At 38.1% G+C, this 24575-nt stretch overlaps 1 protein-coding gene across 5 annotated transcripts in view; it reads left to right on the top strand.

Moving 5' to 3' along the window:
• Positions 1-24575, top strand: part of AGK (acylglycerol kinase) — an 80796-nt gene that overhangs the window by 30816 nt on the left and 25405 nt on the right. For 4 of the 5 annotated variants that reach the window (XM_086688509.1, XM_086688522.1, XM_086688515.1 and 1 more), the window contains 6 exons: positions 276-355; positions 5292-5367; positions 10143-10235; positions 11922-11954; positions 13030-13124; positions 20762-20831. In XM_086688509.1, coding sequence (XP_086544635.1) covers positions 276-355; positions 5292-5367; positions 10143-10235; positions 11922-11954; positions 13030-13124; positions 20762-20831 — 447 coding nt within the window. The remainder of the gene's footprint in view (positions 1-275; positions 356-5291; positions 5368-10142; positions 10236-11921; positions 11955-13029; positions 13125-20761; positions 20832-24575) is intronic. The other variant, XM_086688530.1, reaches the window with a different exon arrangement.

Genomic DNA, 24575 nt, shown 5'->3' with positions numbered 1-24575 from the left:
GGCCGTATCCTATGGAGAACAGAAAAGTTACTTACCTCTAGTAGATGAAGCAGGGTTTTTTTTCTTCTAGAATTTAGGTGATTGTCATTAAATAATGGTAGACTTTGTTATTGCCCACAGTGTTTTTGTCAGTATGAAATCCTGAAAGAACATTTTTTCCCCCAGAGTAGATACTGTGTCTCCTGGAAGTAAATGCCTTTGGAATGAAAGAATATATGTCATCGCTAACTGAATAAAAAGACATTTGCTTAAAACTTTTCTTCTTTCCTTTTTAGGTGTTTGGCAACCAACTCATTCCTCCCAATGCGCAAGTGAAGAAGGCCACGGTTTTTCTCAATCCCGCAGCTTGCAAAGGGTAGCTCAGTTTGTGATTTGTCACATCCTCCCTTTTCCTAAGGGGTGGGGGGAATCCTGGACTATCAGGCAGCTAGTTGGATTGTGTGGAATTGGAAGAAGAAGGCTCAGTACTCATCTAGCAATATGATTAATTTGTAATGGAGAAACAGCAGTTAATGAGCTGTAACTTGTAAAGCTGTCTGATGCTTAGCCAACGTGTCTAGCTGCAGTTTAATAAAAATCCCAGAATTACCACTCTCACATAAGTCTTCCCTGTGTGGGGACAGCCCCTGCTGTTGCGATGGCAATGATCGAGACTTCTCTGTCACAGGATGTTCCACGATGGCCAAGAGCACTGTGGGCTTGTGAAGTCAGAAATGACCTTTCCAGAAGGAGGGAACCTTGAGCTAGGTCTTTGGAGGTTGGCAGACTGACAGCACTCAGTCTTCCTGATGGAGGAGATGGGCCAGGGGGCGGGGGTTGTGCTAGGGACAGGAATGACTAGTTAGGTCCCTCCTGTGTCCCATGACAGTCTGTGACCTGGTCTGGCTGGCCTGGAAGAGTTGTGTGAAGACATGGTGGGCATTCAGGTGTGAGGAATCCATGGGACTTTGGTTAATAATCACATGTTTGTGTTCATTTATCATAACAAGGGTCCTGTGCTGGTGCAGGACGTTGAGAGGGGGGGAGGCTGTGTGTGCATTTAGCAGGACAAAGCGTCCGTGGAAATTCTCTGTGTTTTGTGCTCATTTTTACTCTGGACTTGAAAACTGCTCTAAATAATAAGGTGTATAAATTTTAAAAAACCATAAGGGAAAAAAATTTTTTTTCATTCTTAGGTGCTGCTCTCATTTAGTTGGAAAGGTGAATTTAAAAAGATTTTGAAGGCTTTTAGAAAAAATCATTTAAAACTTAAAGTTATTCTTTTTAAGTTTATTTATTTTGAGAGAGAGAGAGAGAGAGCGCGCGCAAGCGCGTCTGAGATTCAGAGAAAGAGCGAGAGAGAGAGAGGAAGAGAGAGAGGAAGAATCCCCAAGCAGGCTCTGCACTGTCAGCACAGAGCCTGATGAAGGCTTGAACCCACAAACTGTGAGTTCATGACCTGAGCCAAAATCAAGAGCCAAGCGTTTAACCGACTGGGCGCCCCTAAGATGCAAAATTATTCTTAAAATATAGTAAGGATTAAAAGGTTGTGTGTGTGTATGTTGGGCGGAATAATATTTTTTATTCTCCCTAATGACCAGAACAATTCTTTTTGTCTTTTCTGAGGATCAGAAAATTAATAAATACGTATTAGGTTGGATCGTTTAAGATCTAAGTCAAATGATATTAAGAACAACAACAACAAAAAGAATAGTTGGGACCAGCTTCTAAGTAGTCTTGTGTAAAACGCAGGGTCTCTGAAATAAGTTTCTTGAGTAAGAAAGAAGTAATTTCTTGAGAATAGTGAGTGTGGCTTTACAGATAGAAGGAGGAGTCAGGCCTTATTTTTAGTTCTGCAGTTTCTGACACTTAACTACAGATTGTCTGAACTGACTCTGCCTGCTTGAATCCTATCAGACTGGCTTGGTCAGAGCCACCTCCCTCCCCCATGAACATCCCAATCTTAACGCCTGTTGATCATTCGTCCTCACACCACATAATCAAAATACCCAAGATAACTAAACAGTGGTGGCCTGTGGCAGAAGCTGGCAGAGAACTCTGTGGGCTTCAGAGTTGGAAGGACCAGACTTGTATACTCTTTGGTTCTGTGTACTACGGGAGTTACATAACTTAAATCCTCAGTGTACTCATCTGTGAAATGGGAAAGTAATAGCTCCTACCTTATACAATTGCCATATAGAATAGACGCCTTTAGGATTAGATGAGATAATGCCTATAATGTGTTGGGCGTTTCTATTTCCTGTAAGCACTGGATAAAAGGGGACTATAAGCCGCTGTGATTACTTTGACTTGTTGGCGAGATTCAAAACGCTCTCTACTTGCTCTCGAAAGTGCTTGTAACTCCCCCCTGCCTACTGTAGTATAACTGTTGTAGGTCCTATTGCTTTAGAGACCTAGTAAGTTAGCAACTTGCTAATTCTGATGAAGAAAAATATGACACATTAAGTTCCTACTTAGATATTTACATTAAAAAATTAAGAAACTTTTTTAGAGCAGTTTAGGTTCTGTGTACATTTTTACATGTGAAGGTATTGGCATTTCTAAAGGTGGATTATTGTCTAAGAGTATAAAATCTTTATCTTTAAAGGTGAGGCAAGGGAAAGTCTTCTAAAGTTAGTGTCCCTTTTAGCAAGGTGAACCCTTGTATGCTTCTGGCCAGCCGCCACTCTGCAGCTCTCCAGCATCTTTTTTTCCCCTAAGCTTTCACTATTTAATTGCACTATTTTTGTCATCTTGGCTCTGCTCTGACGCATAATTCATAATTCATTGTGTAGCTATTTCATTATGTAGTGCTGGTTTAAAACTACATGGGTGCTTTAAGAAATAAGATAACTGTGTGTTTAGTATTAATAAATAATACATTAAGAAGTAATTGTTTTTTTGGTGTGTATGTGAACCTGGAAATTGCTGTAGGTACATAAAGTTTTCCTTTAGCTCTGGTGCTATCTCACCTTTAATTATGTAATAAATAATGCATTTCTTCCTGGTAACACTTTCAATTTTTTATATCGAACATGAGAAGGGAAAAAAGTCACTTTCATTTTAGAGATTGTCTGTAGCCATCGTATCCCGTAAAGACGTGAATAAAAGCCCAAATGTTCAAATCCTAGTTCTTCAACTTGGAGGAGTTTACCGATTTGTTGTAAATGATTAAAATAGCAGATTGAGATTGGTCCATAGTTGTGCTTCTCAGTGAGAGCTGATCCACTTCTAGCTGATCTTTTCTTATCAATCTAGTAACGAAAACAACCCTGGAAGGAGAAGCATTTGTAGTATTATTAGCTCAGCCCTTTGCTGTTGGGTGAAGCCCCAGAAATGGTGAGCTGGAAAAGGGAGGTCTTCATGTAGCCTTCCCTGCTTGTTCTAAGAAGCATTCAGGGCACTAGACGGGGCAGGGGATATTTGCGCCCTTTGCTTCTGACGTGCTCGTGTAAATCACGAGTTGGAGACACACTTTTTGAGTGGTTCTCGTGAAAATTTGTCCAACCTTCTCCGTTTCTATTTTAATTCAGAATCAGAAATGTTACGTGTTTCTCTCTGCCCTTTGGTGCTTATTTCTTTTTAAAGAATGTTGAATTTGGTCTGTGCCTCACTGCACATGTGGCCCATGAGCTACCTGTGCGTCTCTTCCTAGTATAAAATGCCTGTGAGAAAGTCAAAGCATGCATAACTGCTTTAAAAAAAAAAATCTTTTTTTTTTTAACATTTATTTATTTTTGGGAGACAGAGACAGAGCACATGTGGGGGAGGGGCAGAGAGAGAAGGAGACACAGAACCCGAAGCAGGCTCCAGGCTCCAAGCTGTCAGCACAGAGCCCAACGCGGTGCTTGAACTCACAAACCGTGAGATCATGACCTGAGCCGAAGTCGGACAATTAACCGACTGAGCCACCCAAGCACCGCCCCCCCCCAAAAAAAAAACGTCTTTGAAAGAGGACTGAATAAATGTGGATGTGAAAGTTAGAGGTTCGGCGTTTTGAAAGTTCTAGCTTTTGTTCTTCTTCGATGTGATAGTTGAAAATGTTTGGGCAGAAAACAGGTCAACTGATTGGTACGCTTAACATTTATTCAACTCTGAGACTATGCCATTGGGGACTCTTTGCAAGTTGTGCAACCCTTGATTCTTGGGCTGTGTTTCTGACTCCTCACCTGCACTGGACAAGAGTCACTGTCAGAATGATGTATTTGATGCTTTTAAAACACAGGCATTCTTCAAAGGACTCTGTTTCTGTTCTTAGATCACCTCACAATTGTGTCGTTTCCTTTTCCGCAGAATTTACATGTCTACATTTGGGGCAGGTTTATTCATTCATGCATTAGTGCATTCATTCATCAGATACTTATTAAATATCTTCTGAGTGTGCCAGATGTAATCCTAGAGGCCGGGGGATGCAAGGATTATAAGATTCGGTGTCTGTTTTTGGAAGGCTTTCAGTCTTGTCCCAAAGACTGTCTTGCCAGATCACTGATCGTCATGCAATAGGAAAATTCCTAAGAGAGGTGTATACAAAGTGATAGGGCAATAAAGAGAAGTATGTGACTATGCCTGGGAGCTTCAGACAAGCTGTTGGTTATCCTAAAGTTACATTAATTTCAAACTTACCCTTTCTTAGCAGAAATTCTGCCTTCATCGAAAAGAATTTTGCTCCTTCTCCTGGGATTTCACTACAGGTTTGAAACTCAAGAAATGGAGATATCTCTAGTATTTGAAACTGTTAAAAATGGTGTATTTCTTCATCAAAAATTGTGTCCACTGAGTTAGAATTAATCAGTATTCTGTGGGGTTCAGTTTATTCCCTCGGGCCATATGAAAAATGGTAAATACACTCTCCTTCTACCCCTGGAATATAAATCAGTTCCATGAGGACTTACTACATTATACTTAAGTTCTAGTTGTTTTTGTCTGCTTTGTTGTGCTGTGTCCCTAGCCCCTATACCTGTGTCTAGCACATAGTAGGTCCTCAGTAAATACTTGCTGAATGAATCAAATGTTGTTTCCTGAGGGGAGCCATACGCAGTGAACATTCTTCCTCTAGAGGAACTAGACTCTGAACTGTAAGCATCCCAGATGGGTAAGAGCTGATTGCATTAGAAGGTAAACTCCTGGAGGCCCCAGAGTGGTAGCATCTACGTTTCTATCCATAGAAGCTCATCACTCATTGTTCGACTTCCTGTACTTGCACAAATAGAGGAAATTTGCTTCTTGTTCTACTCCAGCGAGGATGGCTGGGCTTTTTATTCTCCCTCTTGAGAACTTGTGTTAACATTTTTGTATTTTTCCTTTGTCTACAGCAAAGCCAGGACTCTATTTGAAAAAAATGCTGCCCCGATTTTGCACTTATCTGGCATGGATGTGACTGTCGTTAAGGTAAGAACGCTCCAGAGTGTTGATTTTTTCCGAGCTACTTATAACTTCTTCTAACTTCTTATAACTTACCTTCTTCTCTTGACTCCATAGCAGAAATCACTTAACACACAAGAAGCTGGGAACAGAGGAATCAACGTTGTGTCTTTGTTCTGATCATTAATAAAAGTGGTTTTATTTTTATTTTTTTCAAAGCACTGCCAGCTTTTCATTTTCAGAGTAAGATTAGATGGAAGCATGAACTTGATTCCTTTCATCTGCAAGATAGGACGTGGAATTACTGTCTCTTAGAAGATGAAAGTAGGAATAGCTGTAAGAATTCTTTTCCTGAAAATAAAAAAATTTCCACTTTGAGTAATTAATTACTTGGTAGTGCCACAGACAGGTAAACATTTTCTCTCTGGTGAGGAATTTTAAGTGGTAAAGCTGTAGAATTTGTGACATTTGGCTAAGACAAGGAGACAAAAGTAAGTTAGAAGGATTGTGCTATAGAGAAGACGCTCCAAGACTCCACTCAAAGCCCCAAAACTTTGAAGCAATATGTATATGGGGGGTACTGAGGCGTGTGCATTGAAAATCACTCTTCTCATGTTTGTAAGTCTGTAGTTTATTTTTAATATTACACACTTTCATGAAATCAGAGATTCAAAGGTAATTGAATCCAATTTACCGTGACGTGTTGACCTATCATGTCCAGCTGGTCGGAGATGTGGTCTTCAGTTGTCCGCCTCCAGGGACGGGAGAAGGGGGAAGAGAGCTAACATTCATCTGAGTGCTTGTAATGCACGTTTCAGGCTCCACGTATGAGAGATCCTAGAATTGTTATGTAGGACTGACATTTCTTCTTTGAATGTTCGATTGAACTCAAAACCATCTGGACCTGGAGCTTTCTCTGAGGGGAGATTGTTTTGTATGGTTCTAGAAGTAGTGAGGTTCTATTCTTGAATTAATTTTGGCAAGGCACGATTTTCAAGCAATTTGTTCATTGCATTGAAGTTTTCAAATTAATTGATACCAAGTTGTTCCTAATTTCCTCCTTTTGACTTTAAGTTTCTGTAATACTTGTAGTATCTCATTTTAATTCTTCATATTGTTTATATGTGCCCCCATTTTTTCTCTCATTAGTTTTGTGAGAGATATGTCAATTTAATCCTTGCCAAGAATCAGTTTTTGGCATGTTGATCCTCTCGTTTATGTTTGTTTCATTAATTTCTAGTCTGTCTTTATTGTTTCCTTTATTCTACTGAGGGTTTTTTCCGCTGTTCTGTTCTGACATTTTAACTTGGATGTTTATTTATGTTTTACCGTTTTTCATTGTATTTATTTCAAGCTATAAATTTTGCTTTACTTCTTCAACTGCATCTTCCAAGTTATGATATATGATATTTTCATTAACATTCATTAAAAAATATTTTCTAATTTCCATCATGATTTTTGTTTGGCCAGTGAGTTCTTTAGACCCGTTTTTAAATTTCCAAATATAAAGTTTTTCTAGTTATCTTTTTTCCTAGTTAGCATTTTGTTAATGATTTCTTATTTGATTGCATTATGGGTCAGTGAATGTAGTCTATACAATTCCAGCATTTGGAAGTTTATCGAGTCTTGTTTTGTGGCCTAGCGTGTGTTTTGTTTTCATAAATGTTCCCCGTATGCATGAAAGAGTATCAGTCATCGGGTACCATGTTCTGCTTGTGCCCAATGAGTTAAGTCTGTTTGTTGTGTGGTTCTAGTCTTCTGTGCCCTGAGTTTTTTCCTTCTGCTTTAACTATAGAGAGAGGGGTATTAGAACGCTCCCACCGTTAGTGCAGATTTTTCTATTTCTCTATGTAGTTTTGCTCATTTTTGGTTTTTATATTTTGAGATGGTGTTGATAGATTGCTCTCCCGTTTCAAGTCACCTCATTTGTCTTGCACTTTGACCCTGTCGAGAGCAATTCTCTTTAGCCCCAGTATTACCTCTGCCACAGTCTGTCTTCTCTAGTGTTAGTGACTCTAGCTTGCTTTGGTTGGTTTTTGCTTGGTGTAATATTTTTTTATCCCTTTACTTTCAGCCTTTTTGTATCTTTATATTTTAGATGTACTGCTGGTAAAGGCTTGAAAACAGGGTATTTTAAGGATCCAACTTTTTTTTTTTTTTTTTTGGTCTTTTTACTGGACCGTTGAATCCATTAACATTTATTATAATTACTGCCGTATTTCTTTCTACACTAGATATCTACTGCTACATAAGAAATACCTTGACAACTGCTTCTCTGCTTCTGATTCTGTTAGTCAGTGGTCTGTTCAGAGCTGCCCTTGTGCTGGTCTCACTGGGCTCACCCATGGCCTGGCTGAGGAGGGATGGCCTAAGATGGCCTGACTCATGTATCTGTGGGTCAGTTCTGCTGCTGTCTGGCTCATGTGGTCCCCAGCACACATCTTCACCTGGCAGCTGGGTTCTCTGAAGTACATTACAGACATCATGTCATTTTAATCCCTAGATTCTTCAGTATGCACTTAAAAAAAAAAAATCAGACTACCTTTCTTTGTAACGGCGGTGTCCTTATTATACCCAGCACAAGTAACAGTTCTCTAATATCATGTCATGTCATGCTAGCTAGTGTCTTGATTCACTTTTCTTTATTTAATATCATTAGGCCGCTTTTTTTTTTAATCCTTCCTTTGTTGGTGCATTTGGAATTTTCATCTTCAAGTATGTTATCCTTATAAATGTAATCTTTTAAATAACTGTCCATTAAATCTGTCAAAAATTTTTAGAATTTTGGTGCATTCATGTACATATTCATATTTATTAATTTTTTTGCAAGTATTTATTGACTGTCTACTGTGAGCTAAGTCCTGTTCTAGGTATTGGGGATACAGGCTGAACAAAATAAACTTTCCATGTCTGTCCCCAAAGAGCTTCAAAGTGGGAAAGGGAAGGATCAGATAGGAAACAGATACACAAACATAGGGTTTGTCGGATGGTGATGAGTGCCAAGAAGAAATATCAAGTAGAGTAAGAGGACCAGGAGGAATAGGGGTGTCATTTACATATTCAGTAAATTACCTTTTGCCTCTATTGTTGATAGTGTTGTATAGAGAAAGGCTCAAGGGAGAGTCCTAAAGAAATATCACTGGGAATCTACCTACAATTTGATGTCACTTCACTGAGCTGCTCCCTTGGAGCACAGACCTTCAGTTGGTACCTAACTAACCTGCTTTTAGCATATCGTTCCCACATTTCTCTATTTTGTCCCCGAGGACCTCATCACATAGCTTGCCAGGTGCCTTGCTAAAGAGCAGATACAATGTCTGTCTAGTTTCCCATATCTACTGATCTAGTAATGTCAAGGAAGATGAGGATAGTCCAAAATGCCTCGTTCTTAGCGAACCCATACTGATTCCTGACGATCGCCTATTCTGGGATACTCACAACCCATCCTCTTAATCAGGATTGACATATATTCTTTTTAAAAAAAATTAACTATTTGCAAACGTGTGTTTAACTATAAAGCCAGCCATTTCATTTTTAGAATAAAAGTGGGATAATTCATCATAAGATTAATGGTGTTAGTTCAGGGCTTCTTTTTTCCTCTGTGTTAACTGCGCTCAGGCACTTTGCCTATTAGTGTGTCTTGTACAGTGTCAATAGGAAGGGCTGTTTCCTATTTTAGTATTAGTTGCATTATGTGTTTTAAAATTTAATGTTTGGTTTTAGAGGTAGTGGCTTAGATGATTCATTGAAGTCTGCATACGTATCTGAGGAAATACTTTCAGTAAAAATGGTGAGGTTTAGGTACTGTGTTGTAACTACTCTGAATCATACCTGTACATCTTTAACGTGTAGTCATAGCAAAACCTAACCTTTCATTTAAGTACAGTACAAGTTATGAACAGTTACCTTGCTAGTTTAGTAGTTTTATATACTGCTTTACAACAGTACTAAGGGGAAGCTATTATTACCCCATCCCCCAACACACATAATCTTATTGATAAGGAAATTAAGCTCCTGAGAGTTTAAGGCCTCTCAGCTACAAAGTAGCAGGGTTGGCCTTTAATCTGGGTTTCTTGGGTTCCCAAATCTGTGCTCTTTTCATTACATCTGTTACTCTGTATTTGCATATACACATGACTTCCTGCTTTCAGATGAAAGGCACCCAGTAAATAGTGTAATTGAATCTGCACTGGACTGGAAATGAGTCCTTTGACTAGCTAACTGTATAACTGGAGACAGATCACTGGGTTTGAGTTTTATATATATGTATATATGTATATATGTGTGTGTATATATATATATATATATATATAAACATAAATTTATGTAACATAAATATATATATAAAAATATGTATAAATATATATTTTAACATTTTTTTTAAGTGTTTATTTCTGAGACAGAGTACAACTGGGGGAGGGGCAGAGAGAGGGGGAGACACAGAATCTGAAACAGGCTCCAGGCTCTGTGCTGACATGTGACAGCAGGGCTCGAACTCACGAACCGCGAGATCATGACCTGAGCTGAAGTTTGATGCTGAACCGACTGAGCCACCCCGGCACCCCGAGTTTTATATTTTAAAGAAGCTTAAAGATGGTTTCTGAGGTCCCTTCCAGCTCTAAACAGTACAAAAGTATATATATAATTGCTTTGATAGCTGCTTAGTTTTTCATGCCTATCAATTATGCAGACTTTGGGGAAAGACTTGTGTAAAACTTTAAAGAAAATATCCCAGATGTTTACATCTTTGATCTTATGGCCCTAGGATGATAAATTTACCAAAGTCTTCTTTTGTATTTCAGACTGATTATGAGGGCCAAGCCAAGAAACTCCTGGAACTGTTGGAAAACACAGATGTGATCATTGTTGCAGGGGGAGATGGGACACTGCAGGAGGTATGGCTGTTGTTCTGTTTGAAACCATTTTGAAGGTGAGAAAAATGGAAACTAGATGGTTGAGCAATGGCATAAAGTGGTTACAACTTAAGGAAATGATTTATTTTTAGTTTATTTTTTTAGGATTGTTACTCTCTGAAACAGGCATAGCATTACGTTTTCCTCATGTGCTTTTATTTCATCGCTTTGTATAAACTTTATACCCAGCATATAGAAGGATTTTTGTTTTATCAAATTGAAGTTGGATAAAAATGAATACAGAGAAGAAATGGTGTTGAGTACAATAAGATTTTTATACGTTAGAGACTCTGATGGAGAAGCCCTGTTGGTTAGGGAGTTAGGGAATCAGTTTTAATTAGGAAGAATTTTATTCTTCTGAAATAAACTTAAAGATCCCCTTTTGAACAAAATGCATTTGCCTGTCCTCACATCATTTCCATCACATGGAATGTTATCTCCTAATAGTACAGTTAGAGGCCGGCGTCTACATATTTAGGTGTATGTATCTGCCTCTCTTTTAAAACTTCATGTCCTTAATGCTTACTGGTCCAATGAGGACAGGAAGTATGTTGCCCTAGAAGTGCTCTTCTTTTGGAGGGCAGCAGACTGAAACCTTCATTATGTATTGGAAACCCCTGAAGAGCCAGGTCAGGTGCCCCTCCTCCGGCTCAGTGTTTCCATCCCATGGGCCATAATTCACATTTGTGCCTCATTTCTGATTGCCTTTTGCCTCCATTTGGTGGTTTCCTCAGTGTTGAGGGATCCGGAGCTAACAGCAGACAGAGCAGTGTCCTATGTTTGACTTAGCAATTATGTGAGCCTTAGTAAGCTTCTTTTAGAAAGGCTGTGCTAATGATCTTGTGATTGTTTTTATGGCTTTTTAATGAAGTGTGAAGAATACTGGTAGCATGCCAACAAAGAATGAAGTAGACCTCACGACAGCCCCCTTTAATCCTGAAATTCAGTGAGGCAGGAGGTGAAGGGGGAAGATTGGCATCAGCCTGTACTTCACAAAACGTTTTTAAGAAATATACCAAATCGCGTATCTGGGATCATCACAGTCATATAAAAATAGGCACTGAATATGCCAAAACATAAAAAACTGATTAATGATGGTTGTTCTGCATGGTGGGACTTTGAGAAAGAATTTTCTTCTTCGGGTATTTTTCACCACTTTTACAAGACCTGTGTATTATATTTTAAAAATAAAACATGTACAAATTCAAATTAAAAATATCTTTTAAAAGTGGGGCCGCTCTTCCCCTTGTCTTCATTTTCATCAATAAGAAACATTTATTGAGCAGAGACTTTCCCGCGTGTAGCAAAGAGTTAGTTTTTTCCTGTATGTGCACTTACAGCACAACCTCAGCTCTTCCGTATGATTGATGGGTGCCTCACACTTGTATCCATTTTATAGAACTTAAAACAATTTTGCTAATATGATGTGGAGGTTTTATAATTATTTTGTCTTAGCCTCTATTGGACTATTGATTTTAGGTCAAGAATAAAATCTAATTTAGCTCTGATCCCTTTGCAGAATACTGTGGTTGAAGAGCTAGTACATCTTTTCACATAGTTTCTAGGAAGAAAATAGGAACAAGTTTGTGATCCATGAAAATTGAGTCTAATTCTTGTATGATAAGGGGAATACACGTTGTTTATAACATTTTTTTTTAACATTTGTAGGTTATTACTGGAGTTCTTCAAAGAGCAGATGAGGTGAGCTTTAAAGAAAGAGCAATTGCATTTTAACTTCTGCATTTCTGTTCTTTTTCTCTTCTTTTACCTTTTTTTTTTTTTTTACCATTTTATATGTTAAGGTGCTTCCTTGGGTTTTAGTAAATACTGCTGCCTGTGTCCTAGAACACTTTTATTATTAATCTGTGGCAGACTTCTCTGCTGTAGTATTCCAGAGTACCCAATAGCTTTTTACTGGAAAAGCTATTGTTTGGAATATAAAATTTTCCCATGGAAACTCTTGTTCACAGAATTCCTTCATAAATGAATGGTGGTATATCCATATACTGGAAGCCATGGAGCAGTAAAAATGAATGAATTAGATCTATAAGTATTAATAGATCTTTCTCTCTATGTGTGTATGTATACACATATATATTTATGTGTACATATACAATTTTTAAAATATTGAATGAAAAAGGCAGGTTGCCAAAGTATGTTAGGCATTACTACTAGGTTTTGGAATTCAGAAAACAATACTGTATACTATCGATGAATGCCTAAATATGTTGTAAAAGAATAACAATGTGGCTGGAAAGGAATCCCATCAACAGCAGGATAATGGTTGCCTCTCAGAAGGGAGAGAGGGAAACCGATGAAGGACTTCTCCTTGAATGTGCTTATTCTCTTTGCCTTCTTTATACTGGAGATTGTTTATAAAGCCTTGTCATTAGTTACTCTACAAAGGTTAGATATTTTTAGTTGAATTTTATCCACAATTTTTTGAAATAATACTGTGACAACATAATACAATTTCTGTCACAATAGCACATTTATCTAATATCTTTAAGACCCTCATTTTTGTAACCAAATTTCTTTGAACCAATTGCCGTTAATGAGTACCCAAATATTTCTTCCAGATTCAGAGTCCTGTTTTTAAGGGCTTTCTCATTCTAGAAACTGCTCACTTAATGTTACCCGATTGCTGGTCTAGGGAAGGGAGAGACAGGGTAGTGGACTTAGGGTCAGTTACTTTGTCATAGTGGACGCGTCTGTGTCTCTGTTCAGCCTGACTTTTTTTGACCATAACCATAAAACTTTTCTTTTTTTCCCCTAGGCTTCCTTCAGTAAAATCCCCATTGGATTTATCCCACTGGGACAGACCAGTAGTTTGAGTCATACTCTCTTTGCCGAAAGTGGAAACAAAGTCCAGTAGGTTGTCAATGTGGGGCGGTAGCATTTGTGGGAGACTGAGCCTGGGAATGGACAGTTCACATGTGGGTGATATGAATTTTTTGGTTTTGTTTCTAGCTTTGATAGCCTGAAACCTCAAATCATTAAGCGCAAGACCTAGATCAAATTTCAACCTTTCTGTTCACTGGGAAGTTTCCTTTTTTGGGTTCTGGGACCCTGGTGATCTGATATCAAGTGCCCAGGTCAGGTGTAGAGATGAATATTGATGTCCTTTTGTCAGTTTTGAAGATTGCATGCCTGACCCAAACTGTCTTTATGCCTTTATGTTGTAAGATTGTCTAGTGAAGACAGGTTTGCATTGATCATTTGTTTGCTTTAAAAATGCATGATCACAAACAGCATGTCCCTTGTGAAAACTGAACAGGTAGCCGCGGCTTCTTTATTCTGATAATATAAGTAGCTAGAATACTAAGTAATAGTGGCATCCTTTGGGAAATGCCTAAAGTGGAAGGCAGTGTGGATAAAGCAGCTGGGGAAGCAACATCGAAATGAAATTGCTGTGAATCTGTCTTCAGGAGTCGGGCAGATTGTTGTTGTTGTTGTTCTTTTCTCTCAAAAGCCTTATGTAAACAAAGCTGTAGTCCTTCGAGAAGATGGAAATCTTGAATATGAGTCCTGGCTTTGAACAGTGACAAATAGTATAACTGAGAAAATCCTTTGCAGGCTCTCGTTGTCGGTTGCTTGATCTTTAATGTCAGCTTTGTGACACAGTTAGGGGAGATCAATAAATAAATACTTGTTGAATGTGTTAACTAAAATCTTCTCGTGATATTTCTGGTTATATAAGGTTCTAGAATCATAATAATAGTATTCAGGTGATTTACTGTTTGGGTTTTTTTTTTTTTTTTCTTTCTGCTTTTGGGATTTTGATTAAATTGGTTTCTGTGGATTTATTTTTGCTGTTACAATTTTAGGAGTTATTTTATATCTTTTAACCAATTCTCTCTCTTCTCTCTCTGTGTATATATATCTACACACACACACACACACACACGCACACACACACATATGTGTACACCTACATATATATTATAAAAGTCTTGGTCCATATGTCAAACACGAGGCATAAACATAGACATATATCAGGCCTTCATCTAACGTCTCTTGCTTCAATCCTTAATCTGTGTGGGATGTCCAGTTCTTCATTAGTCATCCTAAAGCCTGACATGGCATTTCAGTTTGCCAGACTTGTTATTCCCAATTTAGAATTTCTGAGGAGCAGTAGATATAACAAAAAATGAATTATTCAAACATTTTTGTTTATCTGAGATAAATTCTATGTGGTTTGGGCCTTGGCTACTTTAAAGAGTTAGTCTTTCTTTCTGTGTCAATACAGATTATTTGAATTGTTTAGCCAATGTTCCCAAATATGTCAGTGATCCAGAGGGAGACCATGTTCCTTGGAGAACACCTTGCCTATCTAAAAAGCCAGCTTATGCGCGTCGTAGCTGCCCTCAAGGTCTTAGTTTGTTGAAGGTCTTCAGTTTTTTGGGAGCTGATTTTCCCTGTGGTTAAACTAATGTTGTTGCTGCTTCTATTTATAATTTAAAGATTTATAAAACTTAATTTATAAGCATGCCCAAGGGCTCTTAGGTAATTAAGTAAATTTGCCCTGGGTTTGGAATTTTGTAGACCTCTCAACATGGCAGATGCCTAAGGCCATTTAAGAGAACAAGGCTTTGTTTTTTGCACTGCTCTCAAGATGTGTTGTACCACAATTACTACAGGAGAAAAAAGAGTCTTGCCTCTGGAATGTTGCAGGTAAATAATCCTAAAAAATAGCTGTTCCATGCTACAGTGCTGCTTTATTTAGAACTTTCCATTACTGTCAGAGAATGATAAATTTGGAGTTGTGTCTTAGCTGTTCTCTGCCACATAATTTTTGGGGAAAAAATAATATTAAAAGGCTTTTTCATGGGGCACCTGGGTAGTCAGTTGGTTAAATATCTGACTTTAAAAAAAAAATTTTTTTTAACATTTATTTATTTTTGAGACAGAGAGAGACAGAGCATGAACAGGGGAGGGGCAGAGAGAGAGGGAGACACAGAATCTGAAACAGGCTCCAGGCTCTGAGCTGTCAGCCCAGAGCCCGACGCGGGGCTCGAACTCACGGACCGTGAGATCATGACCTGAGCCGAAGTCGGACGCTTAACCGACCGAGCCACCCAGGCGCCCCAAATATCTGACTTTTGATTTCAGCTCAAGTCTTGATCTCATGGTCATGTGTTCAAGCCCTGCACTGGGCTCTGCTGGGTGTGGAGCCTACTTTAAAAAAAAAAAAAAAAAAAAAAAAAAAAAGATTTTTTCAGCCACAACATTGTATTTTAAGGTCAGTCTCTCAAAAGCTCTTCCTAAACCCCTCAATGTGCTAGGTGTTACTCAGAGCAAGTCCAGAGCTTTTGGATCCTTTCTAAGAGCTTCCTTCAGAATTAATATATTTATAGGATGTAAACCTGTGATCATGCTGCTTGCTTTCTCCTAAATTGAACCTCATTTTCTAAACTGCTGCCTCCTTCCTGGATAGCATCTGTACTGGAGGGGGAAAAATGGGGTAAAGACGTGTCGATAGAGAAATACGGAAAAGTAAAGTAGGCCATCTTTTCACTTTGATTTTGCTTACTGGGGAACCCAGAATGTACTCTAAGTGAGTTCATGTGTATATTTTGGGGAAAGTGTCTTAAACTGTATGTAACTTTGCTAGAAGTGCCGATTCAAGTGGATGTGATTCCTGACTTAGCTGTTTACATTTTAAGTCTGATCACACTGATGAGGAGGCCTATAAGTCATGGGCTTGCCCTTTGGGAACCATAGGTACTCCTTTGGTACGTCCACAGTAATCTCAGAAGGTGAGAGAGTGCACCCTTGGAGTTAGACCTAGTTGAACCTTGTTTTGCCACCAGCTTGTCCTATCATCTTGAGAATATGATTAAATCTCCCTCTTGAGTCAGTTTCTTTACCTGCATTTATCAGATGCCCAACAATAGTACCTCAGAAGATTAACAAGTTAAAATAAGGACTAGTTAGGTAAACAAGCAATTATGCTTGGTAAACCATGGGATAAGACTTTATGCATATTTATTGGTGATTTAGGATGGAAAATAGTAAATAAGAGATAGGCTGACTGTACAATTAATGAGTTTAGATTCTATAATTAAAACAACATAAATCAAAAAAGACAACCCTCTATTCTCTCGCTGTTTCACCTAAGGAAAAACATTTATTGTTATTAGAAAAAAATTTTTAATGTTTATATATTTTTGAGAGAGAGAAACAGAGTGAAAGCTGGGGAGTGGCAGGGAAAGAGGGAGACACAGAATCTGAAGCAGGCTCCAGGCTCTGAGCTGTCATCACAGAGCCCGACACGGGGCCTGAACTCTCAAACTGCGAAATCATGACCTGAGCCGAAGTAGGCCACTTAACTGACTGAGCCAGGCACCCCAGGAAAAGCATTTATTTTTAAAGGAAAGAACATTTTACTATAGAAAGGTTTTTTTTCCCTACCAGTGGGGTACAGAGCAGAACGGATTAGGAGGAGCCATATTAGGAGAGAAACGACACTTTTTTGAACAGAGATTATAGTAATTTCTAAATGTCTCCTTTTTTATAGTTGTACTTAAAGGCTAGACACACTAAATCTTTTACTTTATTAGTAATTACTGTGTTTTTCTAAAATATAACAATAAAGGTAATAGAATACTAACATTGCTGAGCCTTTACAAAAAAACATGAAACACTTAGGGATAAATCCAACAAAATATGTGTAAGATGTATATGCTGAAAACTACAAAACCTTGAAGAGAGAAATCAAGAAAACATAAATAAATGGAGAGACCTGTGTTCGTGGACTTCAAGACTAATATTTTGATGTTTGTTTTCCAAATTGATCTCTTTTTCAAGATTTTTTATAGAAATGGACTTGTAGATCCTAAAATTTATATGGAAAAATAAAGGAACTAGAATACCCAGAATAACTTTGAAAAAGAATAACTAAGTTTGAGGACTTACCCTATCTGATTCTAAGACTAACTCTGTTAACAGTCCAAGACCAACTCTTTCAACAGTTGGTGCTGAAACAGTGAGCTAACCACATGCAAGAAAATGAACCATAACACATACTTCATAGTATATATAAAAATTAACATGAAATCGATCATAGGCTTATATGTAAAGCCTAAAACTGTAACATTTCTAGAGGAAAATCTTTGTGATCTTGGTTAGGCAATGATTTCTTAGGACACAAAAAGCAGAAGCCTTTAAAAAAAGATAAATTGGGCTTCAGTAAAATTTAAAACATCTGTCCCTTGAAAATAATTGTTAAGAAAATGAAAAATCAAGCCACAGATTGGGAAAAAAATTTTGCAAGATACATATCTGGTAAAGGACCAGTATCCAGAGTATACAAATAACTCTCACAATTCACTAATAAGAAAACAAACTCCCTTGTAGAAAGAAGGGCAAACCATTTGAACAGACACTTCACCAAAGACATAGATGGCATTTGTCATTAGAGAAGTGCAAGTTAAATCCACTTTGAGACGCATCTATTAGAATGGCTTAAACAAGCCAAACAGAAACCTGACGTCATCAAGTGCTGACATATACATGAGGCAACTGAAACTCTCATATTTCTGATGGAAATGCCAAGTGGTATAGCTACTATGGGAAACAGTCTGGCAGTTGCTTATAAAATTAAACCTGTGAGCCATAATTATAGGTGCTTACCCAAAAGAAATGAAAGACATCTGTCAATACAAAAACCTATAGAGGAATGTTTATGGTAGCTTCATTGGTAACTGCCAAAAACTGGGAACAGTCCCAGCATCCATCAATCGGTGAATGGATAAACTGTGTACTTCCATACAACGGAATGCAACTCTGCAATAAAAGGAAATAGTCTTTAAATTCATCCAACAGCATGAGCCTCATACTCGTGCTAGGAGTTTTAAAAAGCTAGTGAAAAGGCTTCACACTTCTTATTTCAAGTTGTAGGACATTCTGGAAAACAGAAAGCAGCCAGTAGTTGCCAGAAGCAGATGGTGGGGTGAGTGGGTTGGCCACAAAGGGCCATGAAGGAACTTTCTGAGATGCTGTAAATGTTCTGTATCTTGGTCATGGTGATGATTACATGACTGAAGGCATTTGTCAAAATTTGTAGAACCGTATAACTAAAAGCATGAAATTTGCTGTGTATAAATTATATCTCAATAAATCTAACTTCAAAAAAGAAGTTAAAATATTAAACTAATTCTTTTAAGCTTAGATAATTCTACTTGTGTGAATAAGTGCTTGGGTGGAAGTGTTAGTCGCTTCTCAGTTTGGTTGACATTGACCTGGACCTTCCTTGGCTCCTCTTTCTCTTTGTTCTTTGTGATTATCTATTGACCCTTTTACCGCACCCTTGCAGGTCACTCATTTGGGACAATTTGAGTATCAGGCTAATAACTGTAATGTATTGAAACATATCAAACATATTTAAAGCTATGCATTCATAATGATACTAGGAAATAAAAATGAAAAAGTTACTGGTCCTTTTTAGAGGATACTAAGGATATCAACTTATTTTGAAAATTGGTGAAGTTAACAAAAAAAAAAAAAAGCATTTATCGATTTTTCTCATATGACCTCAATTTTCTGGTACCAAATTTTGGATGAGGGAAAGTTTCTCTTTGTGGACCAGATAATAAATAAGAAGGAATAATAGAATTAAAAGGTCACCATTTTGCAACTCTCTGTTAACTAGTAAATTTAGCCATTGATTGTCAATAGTTGCTACTATCACACAAAAAAGAGGCAAACAGATTTCATGTACTTACTGATAGAAGTACACACCACTACCTCTGGAGTATTTTTGCCAAAAACTCCATGCTCAATCAGATTTTTAGGAAATACAGGGAATTGGGACACATGTTAATATCATGGGAATGCAATCAGTAAAATCCAGATCCTCAGCAACACAGTAAGACAACCCATTTCTTTAATGAGTAGGGAAAAGGAGAGAGACTCCGTAGATTTGAAAAGACTTGACATATAAGCCAATTGCAATGTATAGATCTTATCTATTAGGCCCAGATTTGAACAAAGAAGCTGAAAAGAATATGAGTTAATTGGGGCAATTTTGACATTGACTAAATGTATGTTGATATAAAGGAATTATTTAAGTGTTTTAGATATAATAGCAATTTATGTTTTTTTTAAAGAACCTTTTTATCTTTTAGAGATACATAAAGAAATATCTGTGGATAAAGTGTTAAGATATCTGGGATTTGCTCTGATACAGATGGGGAGAAGTGGCTGGGAGGTGTATAAGGAAATAAGATCGGCTGTGCATTGATAATTGTTGAGGCTGGATGAGGAATACACAGGAATCATGATACTATTCTCTGTACTTTTTTTATATGCTTGGAATTTTATAGAATAAAATCATCCATCTAATATTGATTGCCTAGTATGCACCATGCACTAGGCTAGGTGTTAGGTTTTATATTGGTCAATAAGGGATGTAAATTATCGCCAACCTTGTGGAACTTTTAGTCTCCAGGTGGAGGCAGATGATAAAGATGTAAATAAAAAATATGTATTATAAATTGTGATCTGCTGTGAAGGAAAATGAACACAGTTCAGTGATAGAGAATTATAGGGAAGGGCCTAGAGGCTGCTTAGGGGAAGTGGTGACATCTCAGCCAAGATCTGAAGGGTGAGACTAGTGAGCCATGCAAAGGGACAGCGGGTAAGTGACAGGAGGGGTGGACAGGCCGGGCTAGGAAAGTATTCAGTGTGGGTTTGCTTGTTCTTTCTGCTGCAAGAGAAAATCTCTTATTGTCTGGCCACTTGTTGATTTAATATTTCTTTTGCTGACTGTCTTTTGTATCCTAATGTGTGTCTGACCTGGGATCTAATTAGAGTGTGAACCTAGAACTACTTTCAAGCCTGGCATAGTTTCACATGCCCTGAACGGTTGCTGATAGTACAAGCTTTTTTTTTTTACCTACAGACTTTTCAACTGACAACCAGAATGTAGATAGGGACAGTCTCGTGTCCTTGAACAAAAGAATCAGCAATTAAAATTACATCCTTGTAATCCTGGAAAGTCAGAGGAGTAGGTCTTGGGTTCTGGATTATATTTTGCTTAGATAACTCAAACCTGTCCTTTAGTTACCCTTTGGGTTAATAGAGTAAAAAGAAATAATGTTTTTTCAAGTGCTTGGGTTTCTTAGAATGAGTGAAAGATGCTGTTAATATTAACTATCCTATTTTCCAGTGATAGGAGTCAGACACATAGTAGAGAGTCAAACGTGAAATAAACAAATGACTGGCACTTTGTTTAAACTTCTCTTGGCCAAAGCCTTCTCTTTTGAGTCTGTATCAGAGCCTTTCACTACGTTTGTATCAGTAATTCTTGTATATTCACTTGTTCTGCTATCTTGGAGTATTTTGAACGAATTTGCCTTTTCCCCGAACCTGTTAGTACTCTGGACAGGAGAGAGTGAGTGAGTGAGTGAGTGTGTGTGTGTGTGTGTGTGTCTGTGTGTGAGTGAGTGATGGGGGAAGTGCTGCTTGTTTTCCGCACGTGATCGTTTCCTCCCTTTGTCTTTTAGACATATTACAGATGCTACACTTGCCATTGTGAAAGGAGAGACCATTCCACTCGATGTCTTGCAGATCAAGGTAAAGTCTGTTTTTCCCAGTGTTTGAAAATTTAACAAAATAGGGGCGCCTGGGTGGCGCAGTCGGTTAAGCGTCCGACTTCAGCCAGGTCACGATCTCGCGGTCCGTGAGTTCGAGCCCCGCGTCGGGCTCTGGGCTGATGGCTCAGAGCCTGGAGCCTGTTTCCGATTCTGTGTCTCCCTCTCTCTCTGCCCCTCCCCTGTTCATGCTCTGTCTCTCTCTGTCCCAAAAATAAATAAACGTTGAAAAAAAAAATTTAAAAAATTGTGGTAAAAAACCCACAAAAGAAAAGTTACCATCATAACCTTTTTTACGTGTACACTTGATCATTAGTGTTCAGTATATAACATTGCCTTTGACTTACCGGTGTCAGACTTTCTCTCTTGACCTCTCCGTACCCTGTAAGAATTCCTCTAGATCTCCTCTCAATATAGTTGTTACTATTTGTACTTCCTCCACTGATTACCTTTGGACCATATAATTTCTCTATCTCATGTGGTTGTTTGGAATATTAGAAGAGCTAATTATACAAAGCATTGAGGACAGTGACTGGTTTCATCTGAACCTGTTTGCATGGTGGCCATCCCTCAGGCTTTGCTAAAGGTGAAACCTTTCTCATGTCACATCCGTCCTTTGGAATTCAGGTTACTTCGATGTCTTGCAGCCTCTGCTTTCTCTCTCTGATGAGCTCAAGAAAAATGATAGTTTGTAAATTATCTGGCTTTTTTTTTTTTAGGGTGGAAACAATGTTCCACCCTAATGTTCAGTGGGAGCAGGACTTCCCATTTTTCTGTTGGGTTGTCTAACATTTTATTGATTTGTAGATGAACTTGTGAATTGTTTAAAAAAAAAAAAAAACTTCTGCTGGCTTTGCACACTCAAAGGTCTTAGAAGCAGTGACACTAAACAACAAAGAATGTACCTGGCCTTCAGATTTTGGTCTCTAAATACTGTTCCATAATAAACATGACCAGGGCTCTGTGAAAAGATGGCTTCCAGAGACAAGGCAAGAACAAAGCAAAGAGTTACTCAGAAACTGATGGAGACAACAGGAAAAGACATAGGAGGCTAGTCTGATGGTATCCTCCTGGCCAGTTTTGGGATAGTTTGAACATCAAAAAGAATAATAATGCTGATGGATTATAATGCAATAAGTAAAAATGAAGAATCTATAAGCCTACAGTTTAATATTAGGGAATTTCCAGCTTGTAAACGTAGAAGACATGATAGTTATTATTTTGCAATCACTAATGAAATAATTGATTCAAGTAGAGATCATTAGTGGATGCTCAAACCGCTGGATAAAAGGGTCGTTGGGGAACATATATCAACACAGTCTTAAAGCATCACAGGCTACTTAATGATTACAGAGGGAAAAGTGTACCTTTACAGTAGAGAGATCTAGTATATACCACCTAGTGATCAAACTTAGCATCATCAGTTATGGGACAGATGGGCATTATCTGCCTTCTGATGTGATCTATCAAGAAGGATAAATCATCATGTATATAGTTTCTTGCTCAAAATGTTAAATTATCTGAATCTAACTGAAAATAATAATGAGAAAAAAGTCCGTCAAATTGTGGGACCTACTAAAAACAACAGTTGGTCTGGCCTCTTCAAAAATTTCAGTGTCCTGAAATCCAAAAGAAGATGGTCTATTCAGGATTACAGAAGCTAAAGTAATAGAATTAAATCTGGCACAAAATCCTGGATTAGAAGAATGAAAAACTAGACCATGAAAGATACTATTGGAACGATCAGAGCTATTTAATAGGGACTGTATATTAGATATTCTATGTCAATTTAGATTTCTTGAGGGTGACAGCATTATGTTTATGTCTGTCCTTGTTCTTAGGAGACGTGCTGAAATTTGAGGGGTGAGGGTCATGAAGTCTTCAGCGTATTTGAAAATGATTTAACAAAACTACAAAACACGTAGACAGATAAAGCTAATAGGGGACAATGTTTTGCCTGGTGAATGTAGGTGAAAGACGTAAATGGTGTTCATTGTACATTAAAGGATTTCTTGGTTTGACATTTTTCCGAAAGAAAAATTTTGGAGGGAAGAAGACCCAGTAGCCGTTCCCGATTCCTGTTTGGAATCCTCTCTTTAAGAAGAATTAAATTCCCAGGCACCTGGGTGGTTCGGTCGGCTAAGCATCTGACTTAGGCTCAGGTCATGATCTCACAATTAGTGGGTTCGAGCCCCACGTTGGGCTCTGTGCTGTCCATGCAGAGCCCAGTTCAGATCTTCTGTCGCCCTCTCTCTCTCTCTGCCCCTCTCCAACACTTGCACTGTCTGAAAAATAAACATTTAAAAAGAAAAGAATTTAATTCCTGGGACGAAGGATATTCTCACTGGGCAGTAGTTAAGTAACCATTCCTTCTTCATCAGATCTTCTCCCCTCTTTCCCCACAACAAAAGGACAGATTCCCGAGAAGGCTAAGCCATAAAGCCGAACAATTGTATGAACAGTGAGCCCTGTGTCCTTTACTGAGATTTGGTCTTAATATGCACTGGCTACATTCCGGTTGTCCTTCAGAGCCTCTGAACATTTTATATTCATTCAAGTTTCCTGATATCTCTGAAAGAATGTTCCATACTATGTCAGAATTCCAAACTTGAGTCCTAAAATATTGGTGTTAATTATATAGCATTGGCCATATATGCATATTTATGCATATATGCAAATAGGCATATTTATGACTGGTGAACCCATGTACTTGCAGCGTGTTTTCCTTTCCTTTTCCTTTGTTCTTCTGCACTGATGTCTGGACTCCCCACCATGATGTCATTGATCGTGATAAAAGTGACTTAAGTTGTATTTTAGCGATAATAAATCTAAGTCATTCTGAACAAAATGCAAGAGCTGGGTGAAAGTCTAGCCTAGGAACGCACCACAGATTGGCATCTATGAAGATATTATCTTAAAATGTTGTTATTACCGAAGGAGGGGAGTCAGGCTGTATCTTATAATAACTAGGTAATTAACTGCTGCTTATAAATGTGTGAGGAGTAATACATTCCAGAGTAATCAGGATTTAATTGGAAATTGTTGACTGTGCTTGTATTTAAGTCTTCTCTCTGATTTTTTTCTTTTCTCCCAAATGTACTGATTTTGTGAATTGATGAAACCAGCATCAAATTTGCCACAGGCTTCGTGTATTGATGACACAGCCCAGGAAGCAGAAAACTTTGAAAATTAATTCCTAGAAAACATAGTGCAGCAGCCTCCTCTGTGGCTTCTGAGGCACTCAGCTAGAGCTGAATTTGTCTTCTCTTTCTTCCTTATTCCTAGAAATTGCTTTCAGAATATGGGGGCAGCATGATAGGTAAAGCCTGATACTGGATTCCTCTTCTTAAAAAAAAAACAAACCCAAACCCAATTAAACCTGTATAACTGAAGAGTCCCCAAAAATAGTCCTTGGAAGCTATAATAATGCTTTATATTTAGCTTTTTATAGTTTCTACTGAATGCTCACATCTCATTTGGACCTCCAGCTTAAGAAGACAAGATGTGTATTATTATCTTCGTTTGACAGAGTGAAAACAAAAAGTCAGCTGGTCATCTGACTAGTCACGCTGAAGACAGAAGTAGAGTCTAGATTTTCTGTTTTATAGTCCATTGCTTTTCAACTTGACTGCTTTGTCTAGGTGGTATCACTCTTGGCACGATCCTGTGATTTCCAAATGGCATTTTCCCATATAGACATCTACAAAGCCTGGTACTTAACTTCAAA

This window comes from Puma concolor, chromosome A2, assembly GCF_028749965.1.
Source record: "Puma concolor isolate L17-30 chromosome A2, mPumCon1.1.hap2, whole genome shotgun sequence".
In the NCBI taxonomy this organism is placed as follows: domain Eukaryota; kingdom Metazoa; phylum Chordata; class Mammalia; order Carnivora; family Felidae; genus Puma; species Puma concolor.
The sequence above is the reverse complement of the archived record's forward strand: the minus strand, read 5'-3'. Positions and strand labels throughout refer to the sequence as shown.